Genomic DNA, 25,132 nt, shown 5'->3' on the forward strand with positions numbered 1-25,132 from the left:
ACCTGACCATTCCACTCTTTAGACCTTAATTTGACCTGACCATTCCACTCCTTAGACCTTAATTTGACCTGACCATTCCACTCTTTAGACCTTAATTTGACCTGACCATGCCCTCTTTAGACCTTAATTTGACCTGACCATTCCACTCTTTAGACCTTAATTTGACCTGACCATGCCACTCTTTAGACCTTAATTTGACCTGACCATTCCACTCTTTAGACCTTAATTTGACCTGACCATTCCACTCTTTAGACCTTAATTTGACCTGACCATTCCACTCTTTAGACCTTAATTTGACCTGACCATGCCACTCTTTAGACCTTAATTTGACCTGACCATGCTACTCTTTAGACCTTAATTTGACCTGACCATTCCACTCTTTAGACCTTAATTTGACCTGACCATTCCACTCTTTAGACCTTAATTTGACCTGACCATTCCACTCTTTAGACCTTAATTTGACCTGACCATGCCACTCCTTAGACCTTAATTTGACCTGACCATTCCACTCTTTAGACCTTAATTTGACCTGACCATTCCACTCTTTAGACCTTAATTTGACCTGACCATGCCCTCTTTAGACCTTAATTTGACCTGACCATGCCACTCCTTAGACCTTAATTTGACCTGACCATTCCACTCTTTAGACCTTAATTTGACTTGACCATGCCCTCTTTAGACCTTAATTTGACCTGACCATTCCACTCTTTAGACCTTAATTTGACCTGACCATGCCCTCTTTAGACCTTAATTTGACCTGACCATGCCACTCTTTAGACCTTAATTTGACCTGACCATTCCACTCCTTAGACCTTAATTTGACCTGACCATTCCACTCCTTAGACCTTAATTTGACCTGACCATGCCCTCTTTAGACCTTAATTTGACCTGACCATTCCACTCCTTAGACCTTAATTTGACCTGACCATGCCCTCTTCAGACCTTAATTTGACCTGACCATGTCACTCTTTAGACCTTAATTTGACCTGACCATTCCACTCCTTAGACCTTAATTTGACCTGACCATTCCACTCCTTAGACCTTAATTTGACCTGACCATGCCCTCTTCAGACCTTAATTTGACCTGACCATTCCACTCCTTAGACCTTAATTTGACCTGACCATGCCACTCTTTAGACCTTAATTTGACCTGACCATTCCACTCCTTAGACCTTAATTTGACCTGACCATGCCACTCTTTAGACCTTAATTTGACCTGACCATTCCACTCTTTAGACCTTAATTTGACCTGACCATGCCCTCTTCAGACCTTAATTTGACCTGACCATGTCACTCTTTAGACCTTAATTTGACCTGACCATTCCACTCCTTAGACCTTAATTTGACCTGACCATTCCACTCCTTAGACCTTAATTTGACCTGACCATGCCACTCCTTAGACCTTAATTTGACCTGACCATGCCCTCTTTAGACCTTAATTTGACCTGACCATTCCACTCCTTAGACCTTAATTTGACCTGACCATGCCACTCCTTAGACCTTAATTTGACCTGACCATTCCACTCTTTAGACCTTAATTTGACCTGACCATTCCACTCTTTAGACCTTAATTTGACCTGACCATTCCACTCTTTAGACCTTAATTTGACCTGACCATTCCACTCTTTAGACCTTAATTTGACCTGACCATTCCACTCTTTAGACCTTAATTTGACCTGACCATGCCACTCCTTAGACCTTAATTTGACCTGACCATTCCACTTTTTAGACCTTAATTTGACTTGACCATGCTACTCTTTAGACCTTAATTTGACCTGACCATGTCACTCTTTAGACCTTAATTTGACTTGACCATGCTACTCTTTAGACCTTAATTTGACCTGACCATGCTACTCCTTAGACCTTAATTTGACCTGACCATTCCACTCTTTAGACCTTAATTTGACTTGACCATTCCACTCCTTAGACCTTAATTTGACCTGACCATTCCACTCTTTTGACCTTAATTTGACCTGACCATGCCACTCTTTAGACCTTAATTTGACCCTGACCATTCCACTCTTAGACCTTAATTTGACCTGACCATGCCACTCTTTAGACCTTAATTTGACCTGACCATTCCACTCTTTAGACCTTAATTTGACCTGACCATGCCACTCTTTAGACCTTAATTTGACCTGACCATTCCACTCTTTTGACCTTAATTTGACCTGACCATTCCACTCTTTTGACCTTAATTTGACCTGACCATGCCACTCTTTAGACCTTAATTTGACCTGACCATTCCACTCTTTTGACCTTAATTTGACTTGACCATGCCCTCTTTAGACCTTAATTTGACCTGACCATGCCACTCTTTAGACCTTAATTTGACCTGACCATGCCCTCTTTAGACCTTAATTTGACCTGACCATGCCCTCTTTAGACCTTAATTTGACCTGACCATGCCACTCTTTTGACCTTAATTTGACCTGACCATGCCCTCTTTAGACCTTAATTTGACCTGACCATGCCCTCTTTAGACCTTAATTTGACCTGACCATGCCACTCCTTAGACCTTAATTTGACTTGACCATGCCCTCTTTAGACCTTAATTTGACCTGACCATGCCCTCTTTAGACCTTAATTTGACCTGACCATGCCCTCTTTAGACCTTAATTTGACCTGACCATGCCCTCTTTAGACCTTAATTTGACCTGACCATGCCCTCTTTAGACCTTAATTTGACCTGACCATGCTACTCTTTAGACCTTAATTTGACCTGACCATTCCACTCCTTAGACCTTAATTTGACCTGACCATTCCACTCTTTAGACCTTAATTTGACCTGACCATGCCACTCTTTAGACCTTAATTTGACCTGACCATGCCACTCTTCAGACCTTAATTTGACCTGACCATGCCCTCTTTAGACCTTAATTTGACCTGACCATTCCACTCTTTAGACCTTAATTTGACCTGACCATGCCACTCCTTAGACCTTAATTTGACTTGACCATTCCACTCTTTAGACCTTAATTTGACTTGACCATTCCACTCTTTAGACCTTAATTTGACTTGACCATGCCCTCTTTAGACCTTAAAATAAGGGGTCCAAAAACAAATAAGTCCATCAAATTGATATTTACTCATTTCTGCTCAACATTCCGCTGTAATGGATTGGTGGTTAAGAACTGGTTGGCCTGTATTCGGTATAATGTGACATGCTACCATGTCTTTATAACATTTTGGCTGGTTTTACAATATCGGGTAGAAAAAATCAGAAAAACACAGTCAATCTTCATAAAATAATATTTATTGCACAATATCATAGCATTATCAAGATGATGCACCTACATTTACAGGGTAACTTAAGCCACCTGTTCATAATTGATAAAAGAACTATACACAATTATGATGAACATGAAAATTATTATAATGTATTCACATGCAGGTCATTGCAAAATCTGTTACAGTAACTTCTCAAAGTTGCTTGCTGTACTGGCCTTTCATCTTGGTTGCTTGCCAGAGCTAATATGCAACACACACTAATTGTTGCACCTTTTAATAATAAAAATTGGTAGAAAGTACACATGGATTTCGTCAGACAGGATGACCCTCTGTTAGGAGACTGTTAAGTATTGATCTTTATGGGGAAAAAAGTGGAAAGTTATTAAAACAGTTTACCCTTACTTTTGACCTTTGAATTTGATAGACCTTCATCACAGTATGTTACTGACCTCTACAAGCCGCTAAACTTACTCAGTAGTTGTTGAAAAAGGTGTGATCACATTGATCCAGTGACCTTTAAAATAAACTTGGTAGATCTACGTAACAGCACACTAAAGCTCCAGTATATCCTGGGGCTTCTTTAGTTATTCAGAAGTCCTTAACGCAAATTTGATCCCCCAGTGACCTAAAAAAATTATCAATTTCATTCAAACTGTTGGAAATAAGAAAATAGATACAAAATCACTGTGTAAGCTGTCTACTATTTGGACAGAAGATTTATTGAGTAATTCAAAGAACTTAGAAATTGGGCATAATTATTATTAGTAAATATTTAATTACATTTTATGTAATAAATACACTATGCCCTTACAAATACACTGCATGGTGTGTATCATTTGTCAGTGAAAGTAAAGTTGCTTGGAAAAGATTTTTTGTAGAAATGGAATGATTTTTATTTCTCTAGAACAATCTTTATACTGAAGTCATGAAGATTGAATTGACAGACCTGTGAATTGAGTTAACTTTTGTTCTGGTTTACACTCACTTCAATACAAAGCCAGTACCTGTATTATTTTTCTATCTGACTTTCTGTAAATTTCAAGTTGCAACACTACTGCTAGGAGTAATCTCAATGTTTTGTTCACCAGGAACAAGATTTGTGAAATTGAATCAAAACTCTTGATTAAACCTGATACAGCTACATTCATTGCCGCACTTGGGTATTGAAAAAACAATCTTTATAAAATAAATTATTTTCCATCTATCAACAATACCATTCATCACATTTGTACACCCATAAGCATCCAAATATGTCGTGACGGAATGGCAAGAACTATTTCCAGTCACACCTGCAATACCACTCAGGGGACCAACAGAAATCAGTCATAATTTTAATTGTTTTGTAATTGTTCCTGTACTAACACTGTACATGACCTTTGAACTGTGTAATTTGACGATAATTAGTTGCAAAGCAGGATTGATTCTAGTAACCACTGAAGTCAGGCTTTCAATTGTTGAACTACCTGTGAAAAAATATAAAATAAAAACATTTACTATTGATAACAAATTGATAAAACATTCAATATATTTAAATTTTAGCACAATACAAGATGTCAAGAGGGCCTGTATTGATCACCTTAATATTGCATGGAATATTGGGAAACACTCTGTGCTTCATTCTGACCAAGTACAGCTTTTAAAGATTTTGCTGTATTTCCCCCCTTTTTTTGGGGGGGGGGCAGACCAAACATTTATACAAAATTGGTTCACTTTCACCCAAGACTGCTTCAGTCCAAATATATACTAAATCCTTTCATATAAGGATTTTAAAGAATTTGCTATATATGTTTGAAATGTTTCCCCTATTGGGCCCGACCCCTCCGACCCCTGGGGGCAAATCATGGTCTTTACAAAATTGGTTCCCCTTCATCTAAAGAAGCTCCACGCCAAACATGGTTGAAATCTGCTCAGTGGTTCATAACTAATAGTGTAAAGTTGACAGGCGCCACTTCATAAGCTCACTGTTCCAGGTGAGTGGGGAAAAAACTAATGTTAAACAAATTGTTTTTTTTTATCTCTTTCCAATCTAAAGTACAATGTACTTTCAAATTTGTTTTAACTGTAAAATGGCCTTAATGCTACTGTATGGACTCAGACTTGTTATATCACCCACCTTGTTAGCACCTTCCAGACTGGAGATTAGCTTGCCAAGCTCGTCCTTATCAAGCTCTATGGAATGTATCTTACTGTCCTGTCCCAAACCAATATCCAGGTCAAGGGAGACAACTGGTTCCTGGACTGAGGAAATCTTGTCACTGGACATGATTAACTGGCAAATAAAAAGAAGCATACTTCTAAACACTTGGGAAAAATCCAGCAATGTGATGTGATAAAAACCTCAAACAATCGGAATCAATATTTGTGTGGCTGTGTGTTTAGCAGGGTTTTCCCCAATGGAATCTGTAAATAGTTTAGTACACCCAAGTTAGGATTTCATGGTAAAAATAGAACAAACCTGAGAATGTTCATCTGCTAATGTATAAAAAAAAATATCCAATGAAAGTCATTCTCATTTTATTTACCTTGACTTTCCAATCAAAATCACTTAGGACAGCTTGCGAGATGTTATGAGTTTCTCCCAGAAGTTGATCCTGAATTTCCTCTCGACGTGAGTTAATAACATCCACAACAATCTGTTTTAAATCCTCCGACAAGGCTCCTAGTTCTTGGTTTATCTGTCAAAATGATAATTGTATATATATATACTTAAATGTTTGTGTGTGATAATTATATATATACTTTAATGTTCTAGCTAATAATAAGCCTTTTCTGTCTTAATTACCGCTTTGCCTTCAAACCCTTGAGCTCAACCATGCATTTTTGGGCCTCTCTTAGACATGATTTTTGAGCATTAATTATGAAGTAAGACTACTATTTAACTACTTCAGCTAGCTAAAGGTCTCTGCCTATTTTTTGGTTCTGTTCATCAGTGTTGCCAACCGAACACTATTTGACACTGTGCAAGTTCCGCCCTGAGTGTGTACTTAAAGTTATCCCATTTAACCCGCCCTGAGTGTGTACTTAAAGTTATCCCATTTAACCCGCCCTGAGTGTGTACTTAAAGTTATCCATTTAACCCGCCCTGAGTGTGTACTTCAAGTTATCCCATTTAACCCGCCCTGAGTGTGTACTTAAAGTTATCCCATTTAACCCGCCCTGAGTGTGTACTTAAAGTTATCCCCTTTAACCCGCCCTGAGTGTGTACTTAAAGTTATCCCATTTAACCTGCCCTGAGTGTGTACTTAAAGTTATCCCCTTTAACCCGCCCTGAGTGTGTACTTAAGTTATCCCATTTAACCTGCCCTGAGTGTGTACTTAAAGTTATCCCCTTTAACTCCCCCTGAGTGTGTACTTAAAGTTATCCCATTTAACCCGCCCTGAGTGTGTACTTAAAGTTATCCCCTTTAACTCGCCCTGAGTGTGTACTTAAAGTTATCCCATTTAACCCGCCCTGAGTGTGTACTTAAAGTTATCCCCTTTAACCCGCCCTGAGTGTGTACTTAAAGTTATCCCATTTAACCTGCCCTGAGTGTGTACTTAAAGTTATCCCCTTTAACTCGCCCTGAGTGTGTACTTAAAGTTATCCCATTTAACCCGCCCTGAGTGTGTACTTAAAGTTATCCCATTTAACCTGCCCTGAGTGTGTACTTTAAGTTATCTCATTTAAACAATCAAATCACTAATTCATGCATAATTAATAATAATTTGCCACAAAATACTTTCCTACATCATTTCACCACTTCAAGTAACCTATTTTAAACATGGCGGCATTGGTTGTTAAAAATACAGAATATATGTACCAAGCAGAACAAATACAAAGTAAATGTACATAGCAAATAGCTTTTTGTTTGGTTTTGCTTTATATTCCATTTTTGTATTTACCGGGCCGCCTTTTTCAATCAGAGTTGTTACCCGGAATGAAGCCTGGAATTGTAAAAATTGTGACTGTGTCTCTCTTATTGCTATTTTTTATGGATTTAATGACGGATTCGTGAAAAAGAGGTAATAACATAACTTAAAACATTGTAAATAATTCAAATGTAATTTAGCTGTTTAATATAATCAAAATCCTAATTTAGAAAACTGACAATTTTACATTCTGCGCAGTGTAAATCTGCCATGGAAAGTTAGAGGGTACATGGCGCCCGTCATAAGTTTCTCGCCATGTATCCTCTCACATTGTTGGAGTACCATTCAACAAGTTTTGAAAATTACAAATCTACAAGAAAGCAAGAGGCCCATGGGCTTTAACAGTCATCTGACTTTTAAGACCATAGTACTTTCATAGTAGACATACACAGTAACAAGTGTAGTAGTACTGTTGGCTATGCCGGCTATCTTGGATTTTTGACCAACCCAAAAATAAAGGTTCCTGGTCAGGGCCATTTCAGCATCATTTCAGGCCAGTTTGAGATGAATGCCACTGCTGAAACTTGGGGAAAAGTTCAAAATGTGTTATTCAAGATGGCAGCCATGGTGGGCATCCTGGACTTCAAACTGTCTGAAAAAATAATGCATATATATAACAAGACCATATCCAGATCACTGGGACAGGATTTGTTTTTTCTTGCTTTATACTTCTTCATCAATCTATTAATTGATGCAGTTTATTTCTACCAAACCAACCCACCATATCTTTGGTCAGGGCCCCTCTGACTGCCGCCTTGATGAGAGACTGGTAGGTATCCACTATACTCCACCATTGCTGTAGACTCCATACGTCACTGTACTCCTGGTAAGACGGCTGACAGCGGTGACACACTCCATCTACCAGTGTGTGCAATAACTATAACATAATTAATAACATCATGATCAACATAACTGTTAACTTTCATGATATTGCCATTTTTGGGGCAATGTGTAATACTTTCTATACCAAGTTAACTTATAAATTCTCTGAAATTCATCAAGACCGGTACCGGTGATTGAACATTGTACAAGAGCCCATAAATTCAAATGGGGTCACCCGAGTTCTGAAATATTTCATTTACCGTAATTTGTCCCATTTTGGTCCTGCCCATCAGTCCCTGGGAGTCGGTCAGAGCCAACATGTGCATGTCATCAAACTACCATCACATACTGATATATAATTCTAACCAAGCTTGTATTATTTTCAATAGCAATTCTAACAAATATGCTCAACCCTTATCTATGACATGTATTTGATTCTATTATATAAATCTGGATATCATACTATATTGAGATTTAAAAATTTCTGTCAATCTTATGTTTTTATCCGGATCCCTTCCCCTCAACCTCTGGGGTCATTCAGGGACAACATGTGCATACCATCAAACTACCATCCCATACTGATAAATTTGACATATATAGACCATGTAAAATTATTAATAATTTTGCCGCAATTATTTCAAAAGAACAAAAAATGAAGGAGGAGATCTTCAGACAAAAATTCAAATAACAAAATAAAAAATGGGCAACAACTTTTGCTAAATTAGTTAAATCAAAATGTGGTTATAAAGTCTTCCGAGATTAAAGAAATCGGTTGAAACATGTAGATCTCCAGACAAAAATCAAATACTGAAATAAACAAAGGGCAATAACTTTGCAAAAATAGTCAAATCAAAATTCCTTTCAGGAAAACATAAGATATCATGGTAAAAAAAAAAAAAAAAAAAGATATCATGGTTTTATAGCCTAGTAAGTTTCTTTGAGATTGATAAATATATTAGAAGATCTCCAGACAAACAAAAGTATATGATGGACGGACATCAAAACGCAGGAGTGGATCCTGGATTTGATGTTAGAGGGGCTGCCAAGGCCCTCAAAAGTTTTGGATGAAATGGTGCAAAATCCAGCATTCTGTGACTGTCAGGACGACATTTTCAACAAAATATTAACTGGAGTTTTAAGGAACATGTAGTATTTAATATGACAATAATTAATTTTTCTTTGTTTTCATGGTAAATACTCAAATCTGATTAGTCGAAAAAATTCTTTTCATTCTTCTATGAAAGAAATTCCGAGAATGGCGCGAAAAATGTGACATCACAATACGACAATTGACGTTGTGCATTGATTTGAGAAAAAGAATCCCATTTAAAACCAGTAAAATTGTACATAAAACATGTTTTAAATTAGAAAATCATTTTCAAAAATTAATTATAAGCGTTGATGTCAATTATTTTTTTAGTTTCATCGGGGTATGAAACAAATTTTGTTTGCAAACTTCTGTAAGAATCCGCTATGCGGATTCATACAGTTTGCAAACAAAATTGTTTCATACCCCGATGAAACTAAAAAAAAATGACATCAATGCTTAAACAGTTTAGTTGAAAAAAAAATAAAGTAAAATCTTGCTTTTGAAATTCCAGGATTTTATGTCAATTAAGAGGACATGGCACAGAAAGGAATAGGGTGAGTGATCTAGAGGCTGCCTATAGGTAATTATTTCCAAATACTTCTAGGTAAAATAAATCAAAAATAGTTTAAATATGACCTCTATACACACAAAAGAATAATATATTAGGTCCATTCTCTCGTAAAAATATCGATTTTGGGTCCATTATCATCAGTCATTTCGTTTCGGTTTACAAACCTGAAAAAATACTTTCGATACTGCGCTAGTTTTAGGAAATTGTCTGATCAGAAAAGATTGGATTGTTATTATGTTTTATTTATGCGTTTAGCGTCCGGGAAAGGTTGCGGACTGTCAGTAGTTTCTATTGCAACAACGGGAGTTACTTCCCTTCCTACTTTCATTTTCTTGATTAAGACAGAAAGATAGCCCAACTTTCGATATTTAAAAAAAAACATATATGCGGTTGAACGCATTATTAGATGACAAACCAGGGACGTCACTTGGGAACACGTGATAACCGCGATGATTTAAAGTCAGTCAGTACCGCTACTGTACTGTAGGCCAAAGTCTCTGTATTAGGCCTACTGTAGGCCCTACTGCAGTAAGCAAAAAAAAAAATTTCCCAGGATTTTTGGGAAAAATTAGCAAGTATTGTGCCATTTTAAAAAGGGATTTTTATTTACCTTGACTTTCCAATCAAAATCACTTAGGACAGCCTTGCGAGATGTTATGAGTTTCTCCCAGAAGTTGATCCTGAATTTCCTCTCGACGTGAGTTAATAACATCCACAACAATCTGTTTTAAATCCTCCGACAAGGCTCCTAGTTCTTGGTTTATCTGTCAAAATGATAATTGTATATATATATACTTAAATGTTTGTGTGTGATAATTATATATATACTTTAATGTTCTAGCTAATAATAAGCCTTTTCTGTCTTAATTACCGCTTTGCCTTCAAACCCTTGAGCTCAACCATGCATTTTTGGGCCTCTCTTAGACATGATTTTGAGCATTAATTATGAAGTAAGACTACTATTTAACTACTTCAGCTAGCTAAAGGTCTCTGCCTATTTTTTGGTTCTGTTCATCAGTGTTGCCAACCGAACACTATTTGACACTGTGCAAGTTCCGCCCTGAGTGTGTACTTAAAGTTATCCCATTTAACCCGCCCTGAGTGTGTACTTAAAGTTATCCCATTTAACCCGCCCTGAGTGTGTACTTAAAGTTATCCCATTTAACCAGCCCTGAGTGTGTACTTTAAGTTATCCCATTTAACCCACCCTGAGTGTGTACTTAAAGTTATCCCATTTAACCCGCCCTGAGTGTGTACTTAAAGTTATCCCCTTTAACCCGCCCTGAGTGTGTACTTAAAGTTATCCCATTTAACCTGCCCTGAGTGTGTACTTAAAGTTATCCCCTTTAACCCGCCCTGAGTGTGTACTTAAAGTTATCCCATTTAACCTGCCCTGAGTGTGTACTTAAAGTTATCCCCTTTAACTCCCCCTGAGTGTGTACTTAAAGTTATCCCATTTAACCCGCCCTGAGTGTGTACTTAAAGTTATCCCCTTTAACTCGCCCTGAGTGTGTACTTAAAGTTATCCCATTTAACCCGCCCTGAGTGTGTACTTAAAGTTATCCCCTTTAACCCGCCCTGAGTGTGTACTTAAAGTTATCCCATTTAACCTGCCCTGAGTGTGTACTTAAAGTTATCCCCTTTAACTCGCCCTGAGTGTGTACTTAAAGTTATCCCATTTAACCCGCCCTGAGTGTGTACTTAAAGTTATCCCATTTAACCCTGCCCTGAGTGTGTACTTTAAGTTATCTCATTTAAACAATCAAATCACTAATTCATGCATAATTAATAATAATTTGCCACAAAATACTTTCCTACATCATTTCACCACTTCAAGTAACCTATTTTAAACATGGCGGCATTGGTTGTTAAAAATACAGAATATATGTACCAAGCAGAACAAATACAAAGTAAATGTACATAGCAAATAGCTTTTCGTTTGGTTTTGCTTTATATTCCATTTTTGTATTTACCGGGCCGCCTTTTTCAATCAGAGTTGTTACCGGAATGAAGCCTGGAATTGTAAAAATTGTGACTGTGTCTCTCTTATTGCTATTTTTTATGGATTTAATGACGGATTCGTGAAAAAGAGGTAATAACATAACTTAAACATTGTAAATAATTCAAATGTAATTTAGCTGTTTAATATAATCAAAATCCTAATTTAGAAAACTGACAATTTTACATTCTGCGCAGTGTAAATCTGCCATGGAAAGTTAGAGGGTACATGGCGCCCGTCATAAGTTTCTCGCCATGTTATCCTCTCACATTGTTGGAGTACCATTCAACAAGTTTTGAAAATTACAAATCTACAAGAAAGCAAGAGGCCCATGGGCCTTAACAGTCATCTGACTTTTAAGACCATAGTACTTTCATAGTAGACATACACAGTAACAAGTGTAGTAGTACTGTTGGCTATGCCGGCTATCTTGGATTTTTGACCAACCCAAAAATAAAGGTTCCTGGTCAGGGCCATTTCAGCATCATTTCAGGCCAGTTTGAGATGAATGCCACTGCTGAAACTTGGGGAAAAGTTCAAAATGTGTTATTCAAGATGGCAGCCATGGTGGGCATCCTGGACTTCAAACTGTCTGAAAAAATAATACATATATATAACAAGACCATATCCAGATCACTGGGACAGGATTTTTTTTTCTTGCTTTATACTTCTTCATCAATCTATTAATTGATGCAGTTTATTTCTACCAAACCAACCCACCATATCTTTGGTCAGGGCCCCTCTGACTGCCGCCTTGATGAGAGACTGGTAGGTATCCACTATACTCCACCATTGCTGTAGACTCCATACGTCACTGTACTCCTGGTAAGACGGCTGACAGCGGTGACACACTCCATCTACCAGTGTGTGCAATAACTATAACATAATTAATAACATCATGATCAACATAACTGTTAACTTTCATGATATTGCCATTTTTGGGGCAATGTGTAATACTTTCTATACCAAGTTAACTTATAAATTCTCTGAAATTCATCTAGACCGGTACCGGTGATTGAACATTGTACAAGAGCCCATAAATTCAAATGGGGGTCACCCGAGTTCTGAAATATTTCATTTATCGTAATTTGTCCCATTTTGGCCCTGCCCATCAGTCCCTGGGAGTCGGTCAGAGCCAACATGTGCATGTCATCAAACTACCATCACATACTGATATATAATTCTAACCAAGTTTGTATTATTTTCAAAGCAATTCTAACAAATATGCTCAACCCTTATTTATGACATGTATTTGATTCCATTATATAAATCTGGATATCATACTATATTGAGATTGAAAATTTCTGTCAATCTTACGTTTTTATCCGGATCCCTCCCCCTCAACCCCTGGGGTCATTCAGGAACAACATGTGCATACCATCACACTACCATCCCATACTGATAAATTTGACATATATAGACCATGTAAAATTATTAATAATTTTGCCGCAATTATTTCAAAAGAACAAAAAATGAAGGAGATCTTCAGACAAAAATTCAAATAACAAAATAAAAAATGGGCAACAACTTTTGCTAAATTAGTTAAATCAAAATGTGGTTATAAAGTCTTCTGAGATTAAAGAAATCGGTTGAAACATGTAGATCTCCAGACAAAAATCAAATACTGAAATAAACAAAGGGCAATAACTTTGCAAAAATAGTCAAATCAACATAAGATATCATGGTAAAAAAAAAAAAAAAAAAGATATCATGGTTTTATAGCCTAGTAAGTTTCTTTGAGATTGATAAATATATTAGAAGATCTTCAGACAAACAAAAGTATATGATGGACGGACATCAAAACGCAGGAGTGGATCCTGGATTTGATGTTAGAGGGCCGGGGCTGCCAAGGCCCTCAAAAGTTTTGGATGAAATGGTGCAAAATCCAGCGTTCTGGGACTGTCAGGACGACATTTCCAACAAAATATTAACTGGAGTTTTAAGGAACATGTAGTATTTAATATGACAATAATTAATTTTTCTTTGTTTTCATGGTAAATACTCAAATCTGATTAGTCGAAAAATTCTTTTCATTCTTCTATGAAAGAAATTCCGAGAATGGCGCGAAAAATGTGACATCACAATACGACAATTGACGTTGTGCATTGATTTGAGAAAAAGAATCCCATTTAAAACCAGTAAAATTGTACATAAAACATGTTTTAAATTAGAAAATCATTTTCAAAAATTAATTATAAGCGTTGATGTCAATTATTTTTTAGTTTCATCGGGGTATGAAACAAATTTTGTTTGCAAACTTCTGTAAGAATCCGCTATGCGGATTCATACAGTTTGCAAACAAAATTTGTTTCATACCCCGATGAAACTAAAAAAAAATGACATCAATGCACTAGTTTTAGGAAATTGTCTGATCAGAAAAGATTGGATTGTTATTATGTTTTATTAGCGTCCACTATAACGAATAGAAGGACTTAATATTGCCGAGTAAAATTCTGTCCAGAAAAGGTTGCGGACTGTACAGTAGTTTCTATTGCAACAACGGGAGTTACTTCCCTTACTACTTTCATTTTCTTGATTAAGACAGAAAGATAGCCCAACTATCGATATTTGAAAAAAAAAAACTATATGCGGTTGAACGCATTATTAGATGACAAACCAGGGACGTCACTTGGGAACACGTGATAACCACGATGATTTAAAGTCAGTTAGTACCGCTACTGTACTGTAGGCCAACGTCTCTGTGTTAGGCCTGACTGTCGGCCCTACTGCAGTAAAAATCCTTAGGATTTCGAAATGTTAGCAAGTATTGTGCAACAATAAAGTGTATTTCGTTATTGCTTCTTCTAACTGTAAGCTATGTTTTAATTTCAGCTCATCAGAAAAGACCTGAGATTTCAATCAAAACTCACTGATGACACTTGTTTTGATTCTAGTTTCCTCAGTAACAAGAGCCCCTCCTCCTCACGAGTTTCCGCCATTGTTATAAGTCTGTGCGTGAATGTAAAACATGTGATGATTGGTTCGTGGTTTATCAAGAAAACCAATCATATACGCGCTTATTAAGTGGTTATGGAGGACTAATAATACAAGACTTTTGATTGGTTAAACAATAATATTAGCCAATCGCAGAAAAGCTCTCTCGTTCCTTGGTCACTGTTGACTGTTTTGTATACATCCTCCATTGTAACGCATGAATGAGTGTATTGATCGTAATGAAGTATGGCTTATGGAGGCGATAGTTTGTTTGTAGGAAACCATGAATGATACATTCCATAATGTACCACACCAGACGTGGTATTAATGAGAAGAGACGCCTTGGATAAGAATACCTTACCTGGGAATAATAGGATATACCACAACAAACTCCATGACGTGGCTTTTTCGTTCAATGAAATAGTTCCCGGAATTTCGATAACTTTGAAATTGTGCACACTCAGGAATTGGACGAATAATCTATCAAGTGGATTACGAAATATTTCGCTTTTGTTGTGTATTTCGGATTATCGTGTAGTCAAACAACCACTAGTGTTTTGAAGATGGCGTTAACTGTTTTGATAATTGTACTACAAGGAAACAACGTGCGTTATATGTAACAGTATCAGTAGTTCTGCTGAAAGTGATATATAGTTAGTGATATAAAGTCAATTCGTGAACCATGTGTTAGATGTCAAAATACACATTATTTCATTAAACCATTTATTTGTGATATAGCTCATAATGGGAAACATTTGTGGGCGAGGGAACAGGTCTGGTCCAAAAACCAGGACTGTTGTTCCAAACCATACCCTAGAACCATCAATCCAACACCGAGCTAAGGCTCACCCAAACAAGGATTACCGAGGAAACAGAATTAAAACCACTAAATATACACTGTTGACATTCTTTCCGAAGAATATTTTTGAACAGTTTCATAGATTTGCAAATTTGTATTTCATTCTGGTTGTGGCATTGAACTGGGTTCCACAAATTCAAGCATTTGGCAAGGAAATTGCAATGGTACCTGTGATATTTGTGCTGGCGGTCACCTGTATTAAAGATGCATTTGAAGATTTTCGTCGTTATAAGTCTGACCAAAAAATCAACCATTCACATTGTCGATTATTTAAAAGGTGAAGAATATATACAAATGAACAGCATTGGTTTAAATGTGTAGAATATGTATGTGACACAAAGACACTAGTGCATTTGTATATACTGTATGTATATACTGTATATGAGGTTTTCTTGTCGAGTTGCACACTAGCATGCATGCATTTGGTCATTAGACAGGGCTGTTATAATTAGTAGACCTTGCTTAACTTTCAGTAATTTCAGAAATTGAAGCATTAGCTAGCTGTAAGAAGTCTGAAGGCTCAAAACATGTCAAATTGTCAAATACAAATGCTTTCAAATCAAAGAGTCAAATCAGATTTTTGGGAAGTCAATAAAACTCTTATAATAAGGATCTACTACACAGTCTGATGGACCTGTGCAGATCAATGATGTAGTTTTATGTTTCCAGAAAGCATGAATATTCGTTTGTAAAACTTGGTGGTTGAAAAATTATTAGTCATTGAAAAACATGGATTTAATCTGACTGTCCATATAATTATAAATGATCTTTATTGTGTGAATTCATTGACACTTTTCTGTTTTGGAATAATGACATGCTTTATTGTAATCTCCACAAGAAACCTTACCTAATGTGACGCAGACATGTCTATAATGTGAGCAAGAATGTTGAATACCAAAATACAATTTTTTATCAGAAGAAGTGACAAATTTAATTTAGAGATATTGTAGTCCTGTTCATACCATTGGTAATGTATGACCTAATTGGGGGTTAGTAGGAATATATGAATTGACAATTGTCACTTTTATTTATATGTATATTCATCTATTTAAGTTATCTTACATATTTTGTTTTGTATTTCAGTGATGAAGATCGATATGTAAAGGGGGAATGGCAAGATATTCATGTTGGAGATTTTGTCCATCTTTCCTGTAATGAAATAATACCAGCTGACATAGTGTTAGTGAAGTCTAGTGACAATAATGGAATCTGTCACATTGAGACTTGTAACCTGGATGGAGAAACCAACCTCAAACAACGCCAGGCAGTCTTTGGTATAGATTACGGAGTAAGTATTGTGGGGTTGGCCTGTGATAAATTGTGTTGTCTTTAACTGTCATCACCATAAACAAGAATGTGCAAGCCCCCTCTTCAGCGTGGTATTGCAGTATATGCTGCATTGTAAAACTGGAGTGTGTCAAGATTTTGTGTTTTATGAGATCATGTGTTCAGTATTAAACTTGATATTTGTATGAGACTTTCAGTCATCACTTCTAAGTTAAACTGTACATGTTATAAATCACAATAAAATCCACACTAAACTACTCTAGTAATTTTATTTTACAACTTCATATTGTCCCCTGTTTGATTATATCCAACATATGTGGCCATAGTCTGACATGAAACACCAGGAAATGTATTGGAGTTCAGCCTTGATTTTCCATTCCAAAGAGCTGTTAACAAACCATATACAATTGTAATAAGAATTGTTTATTCAAATTCAATGCATTAATTCTGCAACAGACAACATATATATGCATAGAGTTGAATGAATTGATCAGTTCAAAATAAAGAAGATACCCATACAATCTAGAACCTTGGTTTAATGTTTGATTCTGCTCTATAATTAGGACATTGATTATAAACATGCATGGGAAACAGGAAGTAAAAAGGGGAGGCCTAGGCTAGACATAATTTTATCCCTGTGCTTCTGTTGTCCTCTCTATCCATGGCCTGCACAAACAGATACAATTGGTATGTTAAGGAGTCAGTCTGGTGTGTGATATATATGAGGGAGTCCAGTCTAGTGTGTGATATATGTGACAGAGTCAAGTATGGTGTGTGATATATGCGAGGGAGTCCAGTCTGGTATGTGATATATGTGAGGGAGTCAGTCTGGTGTGTGGTATATGTAAGGGAGTCCAGTCTGGTGTGTGATATATGTGAGGGAGTCCAGTCTGGTGTGTGGTATATATGTGAGGGAGTCCAGTCTGGTGTGTGGTATATGTGACAGAGTCAAGTATGGTGTGTGATATATGTGAGGGAGTCCAGTCTGGTATGTGATATATGTGAGGGAGTCCAGTCTGGTATGTGATATATGTGAGGGAGTCAGTCTGGTGTGTGGTATATGTAAGGGAGTCCAGTCTGGTGTGTGATATATGTGAGGGAGTCCAGTCTGGTGTGTGGTATATATGTGAGGGAGTCCAGTCTGGTGTGTGGTATATGTGAGGGAGTCCAGTCTGGTGTGTGGTATATGTGAGGGAGTCCAGTCTAGTATGTGATATATGTGAGGGAGTCCAGTCTGGTATGTGATATATGTGAGGGAGTCAGTCTGGTGTGTGGTATATGTAAGGGAGTCCAGTCTGGTGTGTGATATATGTGAGGGAGTCCAGTCTGGTGTGTGGTATATGTGAGGGAGTCCAGTCTGGTGTGTGATATATGTGAGGGAGTCCAGTCTGGTGTGTGGTATATATGAGGGAGTCCAGTCTGGTGTGTGGTATATGTGAGGGAGTCCAGTCTAGTGTGTGGTATATGCGAGGGAGTCCAGTCTGGTGTGTGATATATGTCAGGGAGTCCAGTCTGGTATGTGGTATATGTGAGGGAGTCCAGTCTGGTGTGTGATATATGTGAGGGAGTCCAGTCTGGTGTGTGGTATATGTGAGGGAGTCCAGTCTAGTGTGTGGTATATGTGAGGGAGTCCAGTCTGGTGTGTGGTATATGTGAGGGAGTCCAGTCTGGTGTGTGGTATATGTGAGGGAGTCCAGTCTAGTGTGTGGTATATGTGAGGGAGTCCAGTCTGGTGTGTGATATATGTGAGGGAGTCCAGTCTGGTGTGTGATATATGTGAGGGAGTCCAGTCTGGTGTGTGATATATGTGAGGGAGTCCAGTCTGGTGTGTGGTATATTTGAGGGAGTCCAGTCTGGTGTGTGATATATGTGAGGGAGTCCAGTCTGGTGTGTGGTATATGTGAGGGAGTCCAGTCTGGTGTGTGGTATATATGTGAGGGAGTCCAGTCTGGTGTGTGGTATATGTGAGGGAGTCCAGTCTGGTGTGTGGTATATGTGAGGGAGTCCAGTCTGGTGTGTGGTATATTTGAGGGAGTCCAGTCTGGTGTGTGATATATGTGAGGGAGTCCAGTCTGGTGTGTGATATATGTGAGGGAGTCCAGTCTGGTGTGTGGTATATATGTGAGGGAGTCCAGTCTGGTGTGTGATATATGTGAGGGAGTCCAGTCTGGTGTGTGGTATATTTGAGGGAGTCCAGTCTGGTGTGTGATATATGTGAGGGAGTCCAGTCTGGTGTGTGATATATGTGAGGGAGTCCAGTCTGGTGTGTGATATATGTGAGGGAGTCCAGTCTGGTGTGTGATATATGTGAGGGAGTCCAGTCTGGTGTGTGATATATGTTAGGGAGTCCAGTCTGGTGTGTGATATATGTGAGGGAGTCCAGTCTGGTGTGTGGTATATATGTTAGGGAGTCCAGTCTGGTGTGTGATATATGTGAGGGAGTCCAGTCTGGTGTGTGGTATATGTGAGGGAGTCCAGTCTGGTGTGTGGTATATATGTGAGGGAGTCAGTCTGGTGTGTGATATATGTGAGGGAGTCAAGTCTGGTGTGTGATATATGTTAGGGAGTCCAGTCTGGTCCTAATATGAGGCTTCCTTGCATTGGTTTAGGCTGAAATATGAATCTTACATATTTTAAGATTCAAGGAAGCAAACTTAAAAGTAGTCACACTTAAAGTTCTAGCTATATAGCTGGAGCTGCAATTAAGAGAACTGCAAAATATTTAGACTTACACTATATTGTGAAGTGCATTTTTGATCATGTTGATGTGATGAGAGTTATGGTCCTTTATAATTACCATGTCCAGACTATAGCTATCAGTCCTATAATATGAATTGTATTTCAATAACCCTTTGTAAATAACCTGTCTATTCCTTTAGACATATGAGTACATGTTCCTGTTTAAAGTTGAGGTTGTTTCAGCATCTTTCTAAACAGATATGGTGCTTACCCAATAATGTGATGTCCAGCTCTATATAAATTTTGTCCTGAATTCTATTTATGCTGTATACATGAGTAAATTCTTTCAGTGTTTTATAGAAAAATAATCTCCTATATGTCTGTGTTTAACTTTTGTAAAAACTGCCCTTTCAGGATTTTTTAGAATGGAATAAGTTTCTCACATAAGATATAAGATGGATTTCATTGAAATATTACATCATGCCGATTATATTACCTATCTCTATATATATATACATACTCTCCTTCATATTAGGTGAGGTGTATCTAACTTGATGCAGTCCTGCTATGCAATTATATTGTTGATTCAAATTCAAATGTTTATTGCATAATTATAATTACATTGGTGATTTGATGGCAATATATAGTACTTAAACTGTTCAACAAGAACGGTAATTAGATCATATACTACAAGTCCCGACTCAGCTCTAAAGACTGTTTGATGAGAAGACAAGTTTTTCCTATAATTTCAGGAATTATTAGCACACAAAGTGGAAATAAGATTTCCATCTTACTATTAATTGCATATTTATATTCTTTATTTAAATTGATCATATAACACATAGTGAGTAGCCTTGATCCAATAAGAGGTACGTTTAGCATAGTTTAGCTGGGAAAATGGCCACTATGAGGTAGTACATGTATATAGGAAATAGCAGGAAGTTCATATCATGAACAAATTAAGCCAGATCTCAATTATTGATTTTTATAATACAAATATCAATGCTTTACTCAGATTAGGATGATTCATTGGACTTGTGTTCTATTTGTTTTAGACAGTGATTTTACCTGGTTATGGTTATAGATATAAGATTTTCACATCCGCTAACTAGAAAAGTAGAGAAGAGACAAGCAAGTGTCTGTGTGTACTACACCTGGTTATATTAGGTATTGGTGAATATCACTCGAGATTAATGGCTACATTTAAGTTGTAGATCATTGACGTTTAATTCTTTACCCCCTAGCTATATTTCCACTAACACAAGCATATATACATATTGTCATAATGACAACCTTTAATGCCCCCCTTTTTATCTCCAATGACGACATATGATGCCTTCTCTAATTTCTCCCCTTTTCTGTAGGTAAACTGCCTAATCCAGTGATACACATAAACATGTTATGTATTAAATTAATTAAAGCAGTGAAGATGTTTCTTTCCTTTTTGAACAAATTATCTAAATTGCATGAGGATTCCAAAGAAGACCAATTGGTTTCCTCACACAAACTTTACAATTTTTACCCAAGTGGACTTTACCTGTTAAATTAATGTTGTATTACTGTGTAACTTTATAACCTTTCTTATATATATTCATCTGGTATCTTATTCTAGAGACTCATGTTTAATTTTGTTTATAAAAATGATTTCCTGCACAATAAATAACTTGTAAACTACATGTATGTATTAATTTTGTAAAAACCTACAACTTTTACCTGAGTTTTGGCCTGTTAATCTGAACTTTTCATATTCAACTCAGAATCTTATTCTAGAGATCCTCATATATATAGTTATCAGATGTAAGGCAGCCATCTCTTGGACAATTAAATGTACAGTGTATCTTTTACCATGATCTGAAGTTAGTATCAATTGAAATTTCAATGATTTCTATTGTTCCAGGGCTTCATGCATTTACCTAGATTTAAGTATGAGGATCGAATTAGATATCAGGGGCATCATATATGTTCTCATTAGTTGTTAGGGTTAATTAGAATAAAAAGCTTTTATAAGTATTTCAATTTAACGCCATGGCCATAACATCATAAAATGTACATTATACCATCAAATTTAAATGGTACCAAGTTGATTTCATTGGCCATTGGTCAAGGTTGAAGGTAGCAATCGGAAGATTTTCAAAATAAAAAAGCTTTTGTATAAGATACCTTACAATACTCCTTTGATGATTAAATTGATAGATTTATTTTATTGAATATATGATATAATTTGAGCTGATTAAACTGTAAGTCATCAACTGTCCAGATGTAAGGACAGAGAGTATCAGTAAGGTTATGGATGACACCACTACAAAATCCACTCAGGTATATGCTAAACAGGTACAACAGTACAGGTGTTACCACAACTGTACATCGATATATAGCTGGCTTGGTCCATATGCAGCACCCTATCTTATATAAGATCAGGCAATATTGACATTGTATTTATAATTATACACTTATAAACATGACACTTCTCATATTGAAAGATGCATATTAAAAAACCTGCCTTTTAAATGCATCTACTTTAAATCTGGGATGATGGACAGATATAGAAGTGGCCATCAGTGATTATATTTCTAGCCGGTGTTTGTGGTAATTAGTGTAGCCAATACTGTCAGCCTGTACTACAGCCACAATTGAGTGATAATAGAGGCTCATTTACATAATCATTGTCTGTACAGAGAAATAGTAACCACTTCGCTGGCATGGTAATGTTGATAGCTTCCGATTGTTATTTAAAAGTTGATATGAAAATGTGGATTCCCTCTGTAAATATCCCTTGCAGTATGCTGTACTTATGAAAATCAATCAATAAATGCAAGTCAGTTCTAGAATTTGACCCCAGATATACGTACAGGTATACCTTACACACCTTTATTTATTGTATAGATTGGCACCCAATGTCAGTCTAGACATGGGCAGCTGGGTTAATCTTACCTTACCATACACATCTCATCATTAAATCTTACCATACACATCTCGTCATTAAATCTTACCATACACATCTCGTCATTAAATCTTACCATACACATCTCGTCATTAAATCTTACCATACACATCTCGTCATTAAATCTTACCATACACATCTCATCATTAAATCTTACCATACACACCTCGTCATTAAATCTTACCATACACATCTCGTCAGTAAATCTTACCATACACATCTCGTCATTAAATCTTACCATACACATCTCGTCATTAAATCTTACCATACACATCTCGTCAGTAAATCTTACCATACACATCTCGTCATTAAATCTTACCATGCACATCTCGTCATTAAATCTTACCATACACACATCTCGTCATTAAATCTTACCTTACACATCTCGTCATTAAATCTTACCTTACACATCTCGTCATTAAATCTTACCGTACACATCTCGTCATTAAATCTTACCGTACACATCTCGTCATTAAATCTTACCGTACACATCTCGTCATTAAATCTTACCATACACATCTCATCATTAAATCTTACCATCCACATCTCGTCATTAAATCTTACCAAACACATCTTGTCATTAAATCTTACCATACACATCTCGTCATTAAATCTTACCTTACACATCTCGTCATTAAATCTTACCATACACATCTCGTCATTAAATCTTACCATACACATCTCGTCATTAAATCTTGCCATACACACATCTCGTCAGTAAATCTTACCATACACATCTCGTCATTATGATTCATAGCATACCGGGTATGTTGTTTATTTAATACAGGTAGTTATGAATTATGGCAATTATTGTTTTATTTACATTCATATTGAATATGATTGACTTATAGTAATCACTATGGGTAACTAATATAGGTACTACATGCATGAAATGTTTACTATTTGAATGTCATATGTATGGGACATTTCGGTTGATGAACTGCAGGTAATTCATCAGTGTATATACACACTGTATCATTAATCAGTTTATATAGTCACATTCAACATAAAAACTCCTTTATGTACTTGTTTAAATTTCCTCTTAAATGCTGTCCCTTTAACCAGAATTCCTTTGTTGGTTATATAATCCGGACAGTTGACATTTCTGAAAGTTCATTATTTAAAAAGAAAAATTTGAAAATAATGTTAAATATTTTTTTAAATCTGGTAGTGAGGAGTTTATATAGAATTCATTATAATTACACTGTGGCAGTAACCTTGTTAGATAGGCTCCAGACAGGATACCATTACAATGATAAAGATAAAGGATATAAAATGTCTAATTTTATTTGTCCAGTAATAAATCAAACTAAATATAATGGTCCTAAGAGTTTAATAGTGCCTAATAAAACTACGTCCTATAAATTACTTTATGTTAGGAACTGAGAGAGAGAAGACTTTAAATTTGTGTTCATCGGCAAATTTAATCTACATGTATAAATTGAATTCATGAAACTGCATTTACTATGATTATCTTTTAAGAAGTTATCAATTTACTGACCAGAACAAAGTGGTCTACTCAGTATATTTGTGTTGTGCATGGAAATGATACGTAACTACCATGGGTTTGTCATACATTTTGTAATATAATTATTCCTGGCTAAATAAAACACTAGTAATTAGGGAGTAGAGACAATGAAATGATCTCAATACAGATTCTTTTGTAGCTGTTTTACACAATTATATATTGTTATACTATAGGTTTTATGACTAGTACTCAATAGCTGTTTAAATAGAACTAAATTTCTGACTATTGGACTCACCTAGGTCAGCAGGTGTATATATTGGGTTGGTATGAATTATTATCTAAATATATTTCTGTGCGTGATGTACACTAAGCCGACAAAGACACCAATACAGATATATGGACGACCTGACAGGAATCCTACCCTGGTATGTGGACGACCTGACAGGAATCCTACCCTGATATATGGACGACCTGACAGTAATCCTACCCTGATATGTGGACGACCTGACAGCTAATCCTACCCTGATATGTGGACGACCTGACAGCAATCCTACCCTGATATGTGGACGACCTGATAGGAATCCTACCCTGATATGTGGGCGACCTGACAGGAATCCTACCCTGATATATGGACGACCTGACAGTAATCCTACCCTGATATGTGGACGACCTGACAGCTAATCCTACCCTGATATGTGGACGACCTGACAGCAATCCTACCCTGATATATGGACGACCTGACAGGAATCCTACCCTGATATGTGGACGACCTGACAGGAATCCTACCCTGATATGTGGGCGACCTGACAGGAATCCTACCCTGATCTGTGGACCATCTGACAGGAATCCTACCCTGATCTGTGGGCGACCTGACAGGAATCCTACCCTGATCTGTGGACGACCTGACAGCAATCCTACCCTGATCTGTGGACGACCTGACAGGAATCCTACCCTGATATGTAGACGACCTGACAGCAATCCTACCCTGATCTGTGGACGACCTGACAGGAATCCTACCCTGATATGTGGACGACCTGACAGGAATCCTACCCTGATATGTGGACGACCTGACAGGAATCCTACCCTGATATGTGGGCGACCTGACAGGAATCCTACCCTGATATGTGGACGACCTGACAGAGGAATCCTACCCTGATATGTGGACGACCTGACAGGAATCCTACCCTGATATGTGGACGACCTGACAGGAATCCTACCCTGATATGTGGACGACCTGACAGCAATCCTACCCTGATATGTGGACGACCTGACAGGAATCCTACCCTGATATGTGGACGACCTGACAGGAATGAATCCTACCCTGATATGTGGACGAACTGAC

The 25,132-nt window shown here is 37.0% G+C and overlaps 2 protein-coding genes across 3 annotated transcripts in view; one reads left to right on the forward strand and one right to left on the reverse strand.

Moving 5' to 3' along the window:
* Positions 1 to 3,237: 3,237 nt before the first annotated feature.
* Positions 3,238 to 14,574, reverse strand: LOC117328834 (COMM domain-containing protein 8-like). Of its 2 annotated transcripts, none has more exons than XM_033886406.1 (5): positions 14,493 to 14,574; positions 12,343 to 12,498; positions 5,754 to 5,906; positions 5,345 to 5,500; positions 3,238 to 4,694 (listed from the first exon to the last, which is right to left on the reverse strand). In XM_033886406.1, the coding sequence occupies exons 1-5, from the start codon at positions 14,559 to 14,561 to the stop codon at positions 4,671 to 4,673; spliced, it is 558 nt and encodes a 185-aa protein (XP_033742297.1). In that variant the 5' UTR covers positions 14,562 to 14,574; the 3' UTR covers positions 3,238 to 4,670. The 2 variants fall into 2 exon arrangements, with proteins under 2 accessions (XP_033742297.1, XP_033742296.1); XM_033886405.1 differs by lacking the exons at positions 12,343 to 12,498; positions 14,493 to 14,574 and adding exons at positions 7,862 to 8,017; positions 8,223 to 8,401.
* A 186-nt stretch (positions 14,575 to 14,760) lies between these two features.
* Positions 14,761 to 25,132, forward strand: part of LOC117328835 (probable phospholipid-transporting ATPase VA) — a 59,287-nt gene continuing 48,915 nt past the window's right edge. Inside the window, 2 exon segments of the mRNA XM_033886407.1 lie at positions 14,761 to 15,692; positions 16,499 to 16,703. Of these exon segments, the coding sequence (XP_033742298.1) occupies positions 15,301 to 15,692; positions 16,499 to 16,703 (597 nt within the window). The 5' untranslated portion in view covers positions 14,761 to 15,300.

Source organism: Pecten maximus, chromosome 6, assembly GCF_902652985.1.
Source record: "Pecten maximus chromosome 6, xPecMax1.1, whole genome shotgun sequence".
NCBI lineage: Eukaryota > Metazoa > Mollusca > Bivalvia > Pectinida > Pectinidae > Pecten > Pecten maximus.

Excerpts from the sequence above, each read along its gene's own strand:
- LOC117328834 (XM_033886406.1), bottom strand. The coding sequence starts at position 14,561 with ATGGCGGAAACTCGTGAGGAGGAGGGGCTCTTGTTACTGAGGAAACTA. Across the intron at positions 12,499-14,492 it reads AATCAAAACAAGTGTCATCA|TTATTGCACACACTGGTAGA; the intron begins GTGAGTTTTGAT and ends ATTATGTTATAG. Across the intron at positions 5,907-12,342 it reads GGGCCCTGACCAAAGATATG|ATAAACCAAGAACTAGGAGC; the intron begins GTGGGTTGGTTT and ends TCATTTTGACAG.